Here is a 15000-nt window from a genome sequence, read left to right as displayed (position 1 = left end):
AGACTGTTGTAATAGTTTTGTCATAAAGATGTGAAAATGCTTTAGAATGAATAATAGTGTCTAACAATAAGCTTATTTAATTACCTCCCCATAGGCCTTTCCTTAAAGATCAGAGGATTGGGTTACCATGAAATCAACCTATTTTAATGAGCTTTTCCACTTTAGAGAATAGCCAGTTATAAGTAGAAGATGCCAGAAGCTAGCTGAAGGTTACAAATGTGAATATTTTTCATATATCAACGTATGTATGCATGTATTTGAGCATGTGTTATAATTTTGACTGATGAAAATGTCTGACGGGAAGAGCAAATACAAGAGATTGTAGAGATCTCATTTTAACACTAGGTGGCACACTTTGTCTTGAAAAAGGCCACTTCCACTGCATCAACTGAATAAAGCTGCTGAGACAGAGGTCTGCACACTGTTCACTAGCCTCCAGCGCCCCCTATCATGCTTTATCACAGTCAGTGACGACAGATGAAACGGAGACCCCGTCATAGAATCTGAATTTATTTCCTATAATCTCAAAAACATACAATTTCATTTTTGCTTGCACTCCAAGAAATATATTCAGTTATATGTAAAGGTTTCTAAAATGAGATTTTATTTTTCCGATTGACTGTTTTTCTCTATGAAATGAATCTTTTCTTGGGATCTACTATAATTTATTCCAACATGTTATAAGACGTACACATATGTTAACAAACACACTTTGTGTGTAAGTTTAAGTGTATCCCTTTTCTTGTGTTAACAGTACAGCATATGGCATCGACTAGGTTATCTCCCTGACTATTTGCACAACAACACTGCATTTTGACATAACAGAAGTTCAGTCAACACCCAACAGTTAGCAGGAACAGCATACAGTACGCAAATACAATTGTACAAAAAGGTATACACAAACAATACACTATAGAGCTCTAATTCGTCTCTTCAATATGGCAGACAGACATATATACACACACACGCACATGTACGCCCATCCACACACTAAAAGTAAATATGAAAGGTCTACACCCCTGTTAAAGTGGGAGGTTTTTGTGATGTCAAGATAGATAATTTCAGAATGTTTACCCCTATAATGTGACCTCTGACCTTAAAAACCAAACACAATCTGACTCCCATAATCTGGCTGCACCAGTCTGCTCACTTTCGCAAAACACTGGACGCGGCTGTGCTCGGAATTAGTGGCCACATTCCAGCCCACATTAAATTGGAATCAATACACATCTGCCACCATTTAAAGTCTGATCCACATCAAATAAAGTTCAGCCTTTCTTTTAGACTTTTCCACAGAAAACCACACGCGTTGCAAACAGCTTCCAAAGCATCAGATGGATCTCATTGTCAAACAGCATGAGTTCCAAGAAGAATTTGCAAAACATTAAATATGATCAAAAACTGGATGTACCGCCAAAATAATAAAAAGAAAAGTTCTTAGGCAGGCTATTAAGAGAACTATATAAAGTGTAAAGAATATGCTAAAGAACTGTCTGCTATGCGTGTAGCAACACAGAGACATCGGATAGGGTGGCAGGACATAAAGCATTTTTTTAAACCATCCCAGTCAATATAAATTTAGCACAAAAAAAACATTTAAATGTCCCCAAAAATATGTTGGAAAATGTGTTATGATCTTTTGGTTGAACTTTCTGTATGGCACAAAATATCAATGCACATCACCAAAATAAGATACCCACAGTAGCGCATGGTGGTGGCAGCACAATGCTTTGGGATGTTTGTTTTCAGCTGAAACTGGGTTCTAGTGGAACGTTCTGAAAGGATTTATCTTGATCTCATCATCTCAGATCAAAAATCAGACATTTTAAACAGGGTCTGCAGTCCTTTATGTCCACTATACACATGACACCAAACGTTCAGTGGCTGCAGGTTTTCAGTGAAGCTCCCACTCATTTCAGAGAGCACACAGCATGTTCAAAACTACGCCATCCCATTTTCTCTCTCAAACTGCAGATTGAGCTGTTGGACAAGATGACAGAAGGAAACTATTTACAGGGTTTCATCCATAAAATATTGCACTTGTTGGCCCATTGCATTTCACAGCGAGTGCCATGACAATGCTCCTAAATCTGTAAGACAGAGTGATATTTACAGTGTCTCAGAGTATAATTCTACACCGATACGTCAGGACTGACTTCATGCATTTTTTTTTTTTTTTTTTACATTTTTGTAGTTTTGTTTCCTTATGCAACAAGCAACCAACAATGTTTAAACCCCTTAACTGTCATGAGGACACCAGTCTCCTCACGGACTCACTAACTTATATGTAAGTATTTTGAGCGTGACAGTTAAGAGGTTAGTTGAACCGTAATGTTTTTGGCACTTTTTTTTATGAATTTATGAGATGAACTCCAAACTTTGAATTTTTGAACTACTTCCGACTTTTACACGGCACAGATTTATTAAAGACAAAGGTGGTGTATATTTCTGATTTTTTTTTTTTTTTTTTAAGCAACATACATCTTGTTTTCCTCTTTTTAAAGAAGGGGTTCAATTTTACAGCACAAGTCATGCTGAATAAGAAATTATGGCTGTTTATTCCATGCCAGGACGCATCCTCTGCTTTTATCAGAATGCTTTACTTTGCTTCAATGAAATGGAGTTGAGGATGAGGAGCTTTGGGTAAGGCCTATCTTCAGATAAAACTGCACACATGTTTGACCTTTTGGCAGCATGCTCTTTGCATCAAACATTTAAAGGCTGAGGATAATGATTGAGTTGCTTTTCAGATACTTATTAAAGAATCCACACATCTACATACAGCAAAAGGGTGAAACTGTACTCCCATCAGTTACACAGACTCAGTTCATTCCAACAGGAAGCAGGACTTACAGAGGGACTAACAGAGGCCGAGTTGGAGATGCTGAAAGGCCACTTTTTTCCCCAAAAGGTAGTTGATTAATCAATGGCAACATGACATGACACACTCATGCAAATCCACACTCACTTACTGCACAGTCACAGCCAGTGGCTTATTATGACAGTTGTTACACAAAGGAAAGCCGCTACATCGCCTAGTGCGCTAAATCCTAGATTTGGCCGCTCTAGGAGTCAAAATTACCCAGAAAAAAAGGACGACTTGCACCATACAGAAAACTTCATAGACATATTAAAGCACTCACTGATTCTATTTCTTGTATAGGTATTCATAAAGATATTAAAGGTCTGAAGGACAACCTGTGTAAGTTTAAGAGTTGAACTATTTCAAGTCCTGCCAGACAGGATTGGTTTATTATCAAACTAACTAGCTGAAGGATGCTGATTCCCTATAGTCTAGATAACCTGTGATGTTATATGTTTTACATTAGTAATGACTGTACTTGCTTATTATATAAGGTGATAACGTTTGGGAGATAAAGCAGCAGCCTTTGCAATTTTTACTACTAAACAGGCTTTGAACTGCAGTCCGGTGAGGGCGGTTCTGGCAGAGCGCGGACCTCCTGCACTCTCCTGCCCCGACAGCTTTCTACTGCCGGCCACTAACAGTTGCATCCAGGCTGCTGGAGGGGTGGAGCGCTGTCTGTCAGTTTGGCGGTGGGGGCTCCCGTGGTGACAGCCGGATCAGTGTCCAAGCTCTCAGACATTTTGTCACAAATTAGGTCGACGAGACGTTCGAACGTCTGCTTGACGTTGATGTTGTCTTTTGCACTCGTCTCAAAGAACTCAAAACCTACAGAAAAGAAAACAAAGAGTTATCCGCACTTTACAGACTTTTTTGGAAACCATTGATCATCTTTCTCTCAGCATCTTAAATGATAAATTGTATATGTATGTAGGTTTATCCAATTGTTTTCTAATAATGTACGCTAAGGTTTGTCATAATAACATGGCAGAATGTGAGAAAGTTCAAAACGGACGTAAACGTCTGCAGGGTGGTGCATACAGTTTGTATGCAACTCTTTCATTGTGTTGCCTAATAATTTAAAATACCTGTAGCTGAGGATGTTGTTGTACAACCTACCCAATTGTTCAGCCAGCAGGCGGCCACTATCCACCGAGACCACTCTCTCTTCCTCCATATCACACTTATTTCCAGCCAGTACTACCTGAGCATTATCCCAAGAGTATGTTTTTATCTGGGTCGACCTGCACAGAATCAGAAACAAACACACAGAGAGACCAATCATCTTCATGGGGTCTGCTGCAAGAGAAACGGACAGATATGTGTTGTTGTGCCTCTGTTTGTTTGACAGGACCCTTCAAAAATGGAAAGATGGAGGAAGAAGGCATATGATGTAATGTTTGTCCGCCATTTGGAGCGGTCATGAACAGCGATTACGTTCATGTTCTTTGGCTCATCCCATTTTGTGAGTCACTGACGGTGTTATCAGAAAAGTGGGTCAATTTCAAATATGTGAAGCCAAAATATGCTGCCACTTCATGTTCAAATATAGGTCATTATTTACCCCTTGCACATTACGCAATTTTTAGGATAAGGTATCAACAAACACTGTGCAACTGAAATTCACCATAATCACCAACCCTAATTATCATTCCTATAATTAACATCCTCATTTTTATCAAATGACATAATTCGCATCATTATCCTATACATTACTCTCCCTCTGCATCATCATATTATTTATCCTGCTTACCATCATCATCATCATCATCATCATCATCATCACCAATATGGTAGCAATCCTCATTCATGTCCAGAATTTAGGTGTAAAAATACTCCCTTATGTGTATTGGAATAACTATAAATGTGTAAAATGACACTAGTATGAACAAAAAAGAAAATTTGTTTGTCAAAAAGATATTTTCGACTCAAATTATTGTTAAAAGGAGCACTTTATAGCGAATGTGAAGATTTTTACATTAACACTCAAAACTTGCTCGTGCTGAAGTGTTAACGCCATTCATTTTAAAATGATTTTTCTATGTGGAACAAAAATGATAATTACTGTTAATTACTGTTTTTATTTTTTATTTTTTTTAATCCCCGGCTTAAGGTTATTATTAAGGTCTGCTCTATTCTAACCTCTCTGAACTCTGGAAAATAAGCAGGAATTTAAGGAACGTGCTGCTGCAGGGTTTGCAGTCTTACTGAAAGTAGGGCAGCAAACACGCCATGAGCAGAAAACAGGAGTGAGAGAAGCAGGAGACAAAAAGAAAGACTGAGTAACAAAGAGAGATGGCAACAAGATGTTAGAGCTTGCCCTCTCACTGCTAGTTCACAAGTAGAAAACAAAATCTGAAATGACTGTTTATTAATTTCTTTTCAATTCAACATTTAGTTTCAGTGCTACAATATTTCTTTGGGTTGTCTCTGACTCAGGCATGAATTGAGCTTGTCAAAAGACTAGCAGAGAGACAGTTTAGGATGGAGCCATTGCCATGGTAACCTCCTTTTTCCCTCCCTTTTTTCACAAGGAACAAGAGAAAGTAGAACTAAAGCTGGCGGCAAAGACAAAAGAGGAGCGCTGCATTTATGTATTTTACTCCATTGTCCTCTTTCTGCTAAGTAAGCTCTCAGGTAACCAAGGCCTGTTGTAAGCAGGGCTCCCTTTCATCAGACAGCCATCACAGTCAGTGCTCAGACTGCAGTAAACCTTCAAAGAGTCAGAGGGTCCTGAAACAATCACAAGTGGACCAACAGGAAAAACCTGTCTGGTTCACAGGGATTTGATTAAAATCTGGCTGCTTATATTAGGGTAAATCAACCATTGACCTACAGTGTTGCATCTGCAATATGGATAGTGAGACTGATAGTGAACATGTGTACTCTTAAGTAGCTGTAAAATTGACTAATCTAAAAGTGAGAAAGTGAGGTGAGACATGGTGGTCTTTTGGAGGACATTTCAAAGTTCATGGATGTTTTCTTTTCTCTCTAATTCTCTGTCGAGTCCTAGCATCATGCTATGGTGATACTTTTCTTCAGTAGGACAGGTTATAGCTGATTAAAATATCAGCTCTAACATATTTCAATCAGAAATATTGAAATATATATTGAAATATTTCATATTTCCCCCTGTTTTTTTACTGGGGGAAAAACTGAAAAAGATATGAAACTGGGGCAGAAGTTCACCTTCCAGCAGGATAGCAGCCATAAACCATAAACAAGCAACTGGAGCAACAATGAAACGGTTTAGTTCAAAGTGTTGTCTCAATCAGACTGCATACATAAACCAATAGACAGCCTGGCATAAGACATGACGATGAATGCTTACAGACACTTCCCATGCACTCATAAGGTATGTTTTAATACAGAACGGGCAAAAATGTCAGTCTCTTGACGGTAATTTACAGATTATCATGTGAAAACCATATGACCTTTCATCCTGCACTGAATAATTTAACTGCTTTCTGTTGGTCAATCACATGATATCTGAAAGTAAAACATTTGTAATTTATTAATAGTTTTGAAAGGCAATGTATCTGACAGGACATTTGAGATGAATAAATGTTGAGTTTGTCTTTGACTCTGTACTAATTTTCAAGCCTGTCTTTGGAGATCACATTTATATCAGAATACCATTTTGTGTTTGACAAACTTGTATTTTTCGCACCTTTATCTAAAGAAATAACAGATTTTGTGTTGGGAAGAGAGTAGTAATAAAGAGTTTAAAGTTCTACATTTTGAAGGCATAAATACATGTTTCATAGAAAACTCCAGGACAAGTTAAAACTTTGAACCAGTTTTGCATAGTAGTCCAAACATCTCTCGGAGGTTAGGATGACTTTTGAGTCCTTAAAAGCTAAATATACAAATGCGGGGTGGCTCATTATGAAGGTCATATCAAATGATGTAATCTTACTTAATGCAGAATGCACAGAATTACATAATTTCCTCTAGCAAAATGCCAATTCTGAGCTGGCAAAACCTTTGGCTTGTCAGAAACACCTCACAATTTGACACCTGATTAGTAAACATTAAAATACATTCTGTTTCTGGCATCCCGGCTTTGTGTTATTTCCAAAGTAAGAACACTAACCCAGAAACCTAATTTCTGTGACTAGTTGAATGTTGCTATCCCAGTTCTAGACACGAATGCGTCAACAGAACAGACGTTTGGCTCAGAGTTACGGTTCAGCCTGCAAAGGTTTCTATGAAACCTTTGAACACGCAAGCTGCAGAGGGAGTCTGTCAGATTTCACACAAAGTATTCAGAAGCAGATAAAATGGGAGAGCGCTTTTCAAACATCACTGTACTGATGACCATAACTTGATCCACATTAGATAATAACTTAAAAAATGTATGAAATGTCAATATTCAGTGTACTGTGTTTAGTGAGTGAATATAAATCAAGAAAACAAGACAAACTCACCAGTCCTGCACAGCGCCAAAGGACTCTTCGTTGGTGATGTCATACATGAGGATGAAGCCCATGGCACCACGGTAGTAGGCTGTAGTGATGGTCCTGTAGCGCTCCTGGCCTGCAGTGTCCTACACACAGACATCATGATTCGGTGTCACTGACCCAACCCTGCACAGCTGAAGCTGCACACAGCGGAGCACAGTGTTCATGAGCCGGCATTTACATTATTAATGCACTGCTATTAATACACATAAAGCCTGATCTGCTTGGTGTCATGGCTGCAATTTTCAAAGTTTCCTCTTCTTTTGTGCTCATTATTTGGAACTAATCATTATACCAATAGCTGAACTGGCTTTTGCAGTGATAGGGTGCCAGGAGCAACACCTCAGTTTTAGCTGATGAAATTGATTTAGTTCTTTCCAAGAGAATCAATCAGCGATGTTCAGTGAGGCAAAGAACATCACATGCATTTCATCAAAAAAGTTCCAAATATAGAAATAAGACCATTTCAATTTGAGAGAGTGTTTGTGTACACACAGTGATCCATGTATCACAGTCAAAAGATGTTCAGGAAGCAAATGGAAATGTAAAAAGTGTATTTACAGTTAGGAGCTGATTACCAAATTTGTACAGTAGTTTTGTTGTTTTATGGGTTACATAATGAGAAATCACTCCTGTTCCTCCTGCTGATTTTGTATGTTTACAGCTTTGTTCTTACACCCACAAGTGTGTTTCCATGCTGTCTGTGAATCATGGCAGAGGAATACTGGCTGCTCTACTTGGCTCTTGACGAACAGACGGCAAACAGGGAGCTCGGGATTGTGTTTGCCACGGTAATCTGGCGTTCTGTTTGCCTGCACACCATCACAACAGTGGGCCTGTTATAGCCAGAGGACACATCTGACCTTCACTCTGCAGAGACGCTGCTCACAGCCGGTCAGCTCTGTTTCCAGGTCCCTCGCTGCAGCTGGGACTCTCTGTCAGATTATGCAGAGACCAAAACCAGCACCAGCCTGTAATGTTCACTAATGTTCTGTACAACAAACAGTGACTTGAAAAAGAACTTTTTCTCTTTTAGTCAAATTATTATCACAAACTTTAATGTATTTGGACATATAAAAGTAGATCATAATTGCTAAGTGGGGAATTGGTTATAAAAGAATCTCTCCAAGCATTGAACATCTTAGAACAATATTTAATCTGTTACCCAAGAGAAATATGGGGAATCTAGGGCAATCCTTAGTTCAGGGGGAAGAGAATCATTGAGCACATTATTTGTTCTTATCCTCCACAAACCTTGCTTTTATAGAAGAGAGTGACAAAAGAAAGCCATTGGTAAAAGAAGGCTATAACAAATTGTGTTTTAAATTCTCCATAACCTATGTAGGAGACACAAGAAATGTGCAAAACTTGCACTGGTCTGATGAGACAAAACTACTTAACCTACATGCAAAACAAAGCTTTTGGCAGAAAAAATAACACTGATAATTTCCTAATTTGAAATGTAGTGGTGACAGCATAATTCTGTGGGCAATGTTTTTTTATTTCAGCACAGACAGAGAAGCTGATCAGTGTTGATGGAAAGATAGATGAAGACTTAAACAGGGCCATCCTGGAACAAAACCTGTTTGAAGATCTAAAGACTTGACTGAGAGCAAAGTCCATCCTCCAGGAGGATAAGGAATCTTTATCCAGAAATAATATGGAATGGTTTAGATAATAGATTTTTTGTGATAGAATGGTCCAATTAAAGTCCACACCTAAATCTAATTGACAAAGTGAATGAGTCTGAGATATATTGCCAAACCTAGTAGAGACATACACTAATAGCCCTCCCCCATTTCTAACTCAGGAAGAGTGAGGAACGGTCGGACATTGGGGAAGCACTGAGGGAGTACCGTCAGCTCATCAGTTCCCGAAACCACAGGGGAAAAAAACTCTCATAAAAGTTCAGTGTGACAGTTTTAAACAACTTGTAGAAGTAATTCAACTTCAACAATTACTAAGTAAAGTACTAAGTAAAAATAAATGTCACACAAAAAAATTTAAAACTATATAGCCTTTTCCCTCCACTTGCACATTTTACCCCAGTCTGTGTTTCTGTCTGAAATTTGCGTCTTTGAGATTTTAGTTGAAAACTTAACAATTACCCAATAGCTTGAAGTGTTTTTCTTTCACTGGACATAGTTAAAAAATAGAGTGAAACAGAGAAAAAAAATCTGCTTAAGTCCATGGAATTTGAGCACTTTAAAAAGCTTTTCTTTTCGTCTGGTGCTCAGCAGAAATCAATCAAAGCGGCTGACTTCTACAAGGCAGCGAGCAGAAACATGCTGTGTGCAAAAGCCTTCTTGTTCTGCATGTGTCCATTTTTTCTGATAGTGCCATCAGTCAGTTTCATTCACCACAGTCTCACACATTTGCAGCGAGAAGTCCAAATGTATTATGACGTGTGACAAGTGCAAAGACTTTAGCCAATACACATCACGTTAAAAGCTCCCTTTACTTTATGTCTCAGCTCTTTTTAGGCCAATTAAAAGAGACAGGCCAATTATCTGGATGCAAGGGCAATCCTTTTTCCTCCCAGAATATGCTTGTCTTTGCTGCTGATGAAAACACATTATCCCGATTAGCTTTCATCTTCCTGTTCAAACAAAATTTTTCACTTTCTAAGAATGGATAATTGCTGCAGAAGCTGCCTACTGCTCCCCAAAATGGGCAAAGCCTCCACATGGAAAAAAGAGAAGAGAGAGAGGCAGGACGTCTTTTGGATTTTTAATTTTTTTTTTTATGTTTACAGTCTGAGGTAAAGGGAGACAATCTGCTTTTGCACCTCAGATAAATTCCTAATTAAACACATTCAAATTCTTCAGTTTCCCACACGTTCCGAGCAAGGTGTCGCTTCTGCGTTCCTCCCTGCAATGTGCCACGTTAACACTTACTAGTCTGCTGTCAGTATTGCTGCGATTTCCATCTGCCTACACACTTAGATCAGTGTTAGAAAGCACAACAAAGCCGTTTGGTGAATACTTTTTAAGGAAATGCATCATCCTCTATGTCTGCTGTATGCATGAATTTATAGAACACTAGAGATTATGACCCTTATTTGAGCTTTTACTACAACGTTTTTATGTGGGCATTATAGTTTTTTTTTTATCTTAGTCCTATATTTATCAATTAGTGGATTATTCATAAAAAAACATGCAAAATGCAAATCCTGTTGTCAAAAGATGCAAGGCTGAGATTTTTCTCTGTATGTAAGCAATCTCTATTTGCCCTACAAGCCAAAAAGCTGACTCGAACTGTCCAAGTGCACTTTTCTTATTTCTCATTGACGTATCAGGCATCTATGAAATATGTGGGCAGAGAATGGGACAAACATGGATCAAATGGACTCTTGATATAGAACAACAACCTTTCTGCGACAGGAATCACATTGCAAGAGCAACCAAACAAAATCTAAGCTCTCCAAGAGACCTTGGAGGCCACTGGGATATAAATTACACTGAATCTAAAAATACCAGATTAAAAATGAGACCAAGGTAAATTATTTAAAAAATGTTTCCACTTTGGAAGGAGTGTGTCTCCTCTACAATTCAACTGAACAACCCTGTTAAAGGGAAAAATCTAAAACAAAACAGATGCAAAGGCCTGGTTGCATCGCATACACAACTTAAAATTGATCCTTGCCAAAGAATAGTTTTTACTGTTAGGATTCTTTAGTAGGAGTCTGTCAGCATCCCATATATTGTCTTGGCAATATGTGCTCACTGTACCTCACACACATGATCTGAATAAATTCAGCAGTAAGGATAATTCCTGTCTGCAGCTTTATTCTGATGAACATCTAGTTCGGGTTGTTTTGAATATAAGGCTGTGATGCTGGAATTTAAATCCCTCTTCATCCTCAGTCGTCTATCTGACACCTGAAGGCTTTGGGTCGGAAATGACTGTTTATAACTGCATCCCCTTTAACAAAATCCGAAATCATATCTAGCAGGCCCACGTCATGAGGCTGCTACTACCATGTTCTGCTGCAAGCCATCTCCCTAACATGTGGAATAGAATATGGAATAACATGAAATAGTTTTCACCTGTAAAACACAAACCAGTACCAACCAGAATTTCCTACAGCTCCTTCGGTGTTTCTATCAGCCTTTCAGCAGCCTCCATGACCAATTGAATATTTTCTTTCTATCAGATTTGAGGAAAATCCAGGTTTTTTACTGGCTCTCTTGTTGCATATTTTTTTCCTGTTAGTAATGACAATCTTCACCATGCCATATTATGTATGTATGAATCTACTGATGTTTTCGTACACTTCTCTGGTGTAATATATTTGTGCCAGAGCTTGTTTTGATCCTCTACAACTTCTGCGTTCCACACTTCTGTGGAAGTTCTGCCATCCTAAAAAATGCATATGAGCAATTTATTTATAAATATATGCTTAGTTAGGTGCATTTTTGACATGCAAGTAGGAAATCCAGAATATTAAAAGTTGAAATAAAATCTAAGGTGCCTCAACAAAGGATTGCTTTACTTTGATTTGGTCAGTTGAATTGTACAGCAAACATATGAAGATAAAATGTCTTGAAATTCAAAAGAGAAACCTGATGTTTAAGAGGTGTCTATTCCTTTTTTAGCCACCTTTATCACAGATCTTTATAAAATGACATCTAATAAACAATCCCAAAAGGAAATATTACACTGTAAAACTGAAACAGGAATTTGTTTGGATAAAATAATCCAAAAAAAGAGATGCGAACACATCCAGAACGTGGCTTTGTGGTCTCTTTGCTTGTCCGCAGAAATCAGCTATAAAACATTTTGTGGCTTCTGAAAGTTTAATGTCAGTGTTGGTGAATATTTCCTACCCAGATCTGCAGTTTGATCCTCTTGTCATTCTTGTATACAGTCTTAACTTTGAAGTCGATGCCCACTGTGCTGACGAAGGCTGACGTGAAGGCATCATCTGCATAGCGGAACAGGAAGGATGTCTTCCCTACGCTGCTGTTGCCGATGATGAGCAACTTGAACATGTAGTCGAAATTTTGGTCTCCTCCTTCTCCTTTCCCCTTGACATCCTGAGTGGCAGCCATCTGCCAAAACAAAAACAACAGGAATGAAAACTTCATACACTGTACATGTGAACACATTTTATAAAATAATTTGCTGGCAAGTCATCAAAACAGCAATAACCAGTTTGTATGTAGTTGCAGGAAAGGAGAAGGGACAACTATAAGATCTACATGTTGGTTGCATTGTACAGTTTTACAGGATACAGACAAGAGATGACAGAAGGCTGCGTCAGGAAAACCAGCATGACCAACACAGCAAGCTGTTGGGTTAATGAGTATTAGATAACAAGCTGAATTCTTTCCACCATAGAAAATCTCTATAAATAAAGCAGTAGTCTTTATTCATATTATTACTAAAAGGGCAACATTTGGCTCATAAAATATTACTAATGAATTTTTCAGAGTACTGGAAATTGGATATTAAAATGATGTAAATTTTACCCAAGAACATAAGCTTCTTCATAAGGGAGTGAATTAAAAAATATCAGATTCTTTATTTGGACAAATATCAAGAACTTTTATTGTGAAAGATTTTGGTTTTCAGTAACTTTACATTTCTATTTTGCAACAGAAAAAGGCCAAATTCAAACTAAGTCTTAACTCTGAGGCAGCCATTGCTAATTAATCTGAGCTACAATGTGCTAGGGGAAGGTCAAAAATGCCACCTCAATAAAACAGATTTTGAAATTTTTATATCCAACTTAAGTTAATTTAGCAGTAGTGCTAATGCTAAAGTCTGCTAGCAAGCTGAGTGAATTAATCTTGAGAAAGCTTCTTACAATAAACGACACATATCAGGTGTTCGAACCTTTTTCGTGAACCAATTCCTATTTTGTACCCTGGAGGAGAAAACTGATAAGCAAAAATTGAAGCAGGATTTACCTAGAGCAGATTTTAGAAGCTAGCAGGCAGTTGACTAATTGATTTTAGCTGTTAAATATGATTAATTTACCATCTGTGGCAACCTGAGCGAAATGACAGATTAGTTGTTCAGCAGAGAAAACAGCAACACACTTAACAATGGTCTCTTCTGAAAAAAAAAAAAAATCCGCTGATACTTTTATTTCTCAGATTTTTCAACCAAGAACAAGACAACTATTTATAACTTCACCTGAAAAAAATGGGACTATGCCTTTAAACTCATAAAAAATTATTAAAATCTAACCCAATTAAATTGAATATGTCGCTTTGATTCTATTTGTTTACAATTGTACACAGAGTACTGAAAGCTCACACTCTGACATAAGCTTTGCCATGCCAGCAGTCAGCAGTCAGCCACCTCAGAGGATGCACGTTGCACTGGGGAGATGACAGGAGAGCGGTCATCGCTCCCTCCAAGGTGAATGTTTGGACCGGGCAGTCCAGCTTCCGTCCCTAAACATGTGCGACCATCTTTCCCTGCAGCCTAAATAAAAGATGCCGGACCTCCATCATGCCCGTCCTGCACTCGCTCTCTACTCGCCTCCGTGTGTGTGTGCGTGTGTCTGTGTTTGCAAGGACACCGTTTTCACGACATAATAAGCCGGTTATGCAAATAATAATAATAATAATAATAATAATAATAATCAAGCGCTGCTAAGCAAAGAAGCCGCATGCCAGATAACTACATAGACTGGCTGTTCTGAGCAGGAGGATGTCATTCTATCGTTTCACAAAATTCTTCCACATATGTGAAACTAAAAGGACATTGTGTGGACAAACCTGTTTCGAAGGCCTCGTTTCGACCTGTATTTGCCCCTGATAAGCAGGATAGAGGTTTATTTCTCTGAATCTATACCGCAGACGCTGATTTTATGGTATTTTTCTCCCCCTCTCTCTCTGTCTCCGAACCAGTTTCAGCACCTGGGAGCTGTCCCCTCCGCTTCCGATCTGGAGGCTGCTGCTGCTGCTGATGATGATGATGATGGTGATGGTGGTGGTGGTGATGATGATGCTGCTGGCTAGGCTGAGCGAAAGGAAGCGCGTGTCATGTGTATCAGCTACGTCACGGGAACAAAGAACACGGGTCTTGTAGTTTTTTTTTTGTTGTTTTTTTTTTTTGTTTTTTTTTACACAGTTTGGAAAGCGCATGGAGGCAGCAGCTCCAGCGTGGAGCGTCTCCAAGCTGTGAACAGCTGGATGAGACGCTGCTTCAGTTTATCTGAGACACGCCCTCTCATTGTAAAAAAAACAAACAAAAAAACAAGCCCTGTCTAATAGTTTTCCCCATTCTTAGTTTCTAGTTACCTGAATTTAGCAACCTTACCTTCCCATACAAGTCCATTTGATCCTCAGTAGCCTAATATTCCACCTGTATGTCTTTTATTTTTTTCCCCAGTGAACATCAACTCCAACCTGGCCAGGATTTTTTTTCAACCCCTTTTCTTTCAGGAAGCAAAATATAATAGGCTCTCGCTCTTTGCGTCACTCACCCTGTTTTGCTGACGTGCCCACGCCCCTGAATCAGGCAGCGCCGCTTCAGAGAAACAGAGAAAATAGAGCGACCTGAGTGCTGATGAATATTAATATTATGGGCTTTACAATGGCGGCAGGAGGAAGAGCTTCCTAGATAAATAAATGTCCATGTTTTGCAATTAAAATTAGACTTTAGGATTTTGTATGCAGATTAGAAAATTGAATATAAAACCAATGCTGTGATTTA

General features: G+C 38.6%; 1 protein-coding gene across 3 annotated transcripts; it reads right to left on the bottom strand.

Moving 5' to 3' along the window:
- Positions 1–495: 495 nt before the first annotated feature.
- rab3c (RAB3C, member RAS oncogene family) lies at positions 496–14718 on the bottom strand. Of its 3 annotated transcripts, none has more exons than XM_005794890.3 (5): positions 14605–14718; positions 12156–12380; positions 7294–7412; positions 3983–4107; positions 496–3691 (listed from the first exon to the last, which is right to left on the bottom strand). In XM_005794890.3, exons 1-5 carry the CDS (start codon positions 14620–14622, stop codon positions 3501–3503), a joined length of 678 nt encoding a protein of 225 aa, XP_005794947.1. In that variant the 5' UTR covers positions 14623–14718; the 3' UTR covers positions 496–3500. The 3 variants fall into 3 exon arrangements, with proteins under 3 accessions (XP_005794947.1, XP_005794948.1, XP_023199807.1); XM_005794891.2 differs by lacking the exon at positions 14605–14718 and adding an exon at positions 14061–14301; XM_023344039.1 differs by lacking the exon at positions 14605–14718 and adding an exon at positions 14202–14287.
- Positions 14719–15000: the final 282 nt, after the last annotated feature.

This window comes from Xiphophorus maculatus, chromosome 12, assembly GCF_002775205.1.
Source record: "Xiphophorus maculatus strain JP 163 A chromosome 12, X_maculatus-5.0-male, whole genome shotgun sequence".
In the NCBI taxonomy this organism is placed as follows: domain Eukaryota; kingdom Metazoa; phylum Chordata; class Actinopteri; order Cyprinodontiformes; family Poeciliidae; genus Xiphophorus; species Xiphophorus maculatus.
The sequence above is the reverse complement of the archived record's forward strand: the minus strand, read 5'-3'. Positions and strand labels throughout refer to the sequence as shown.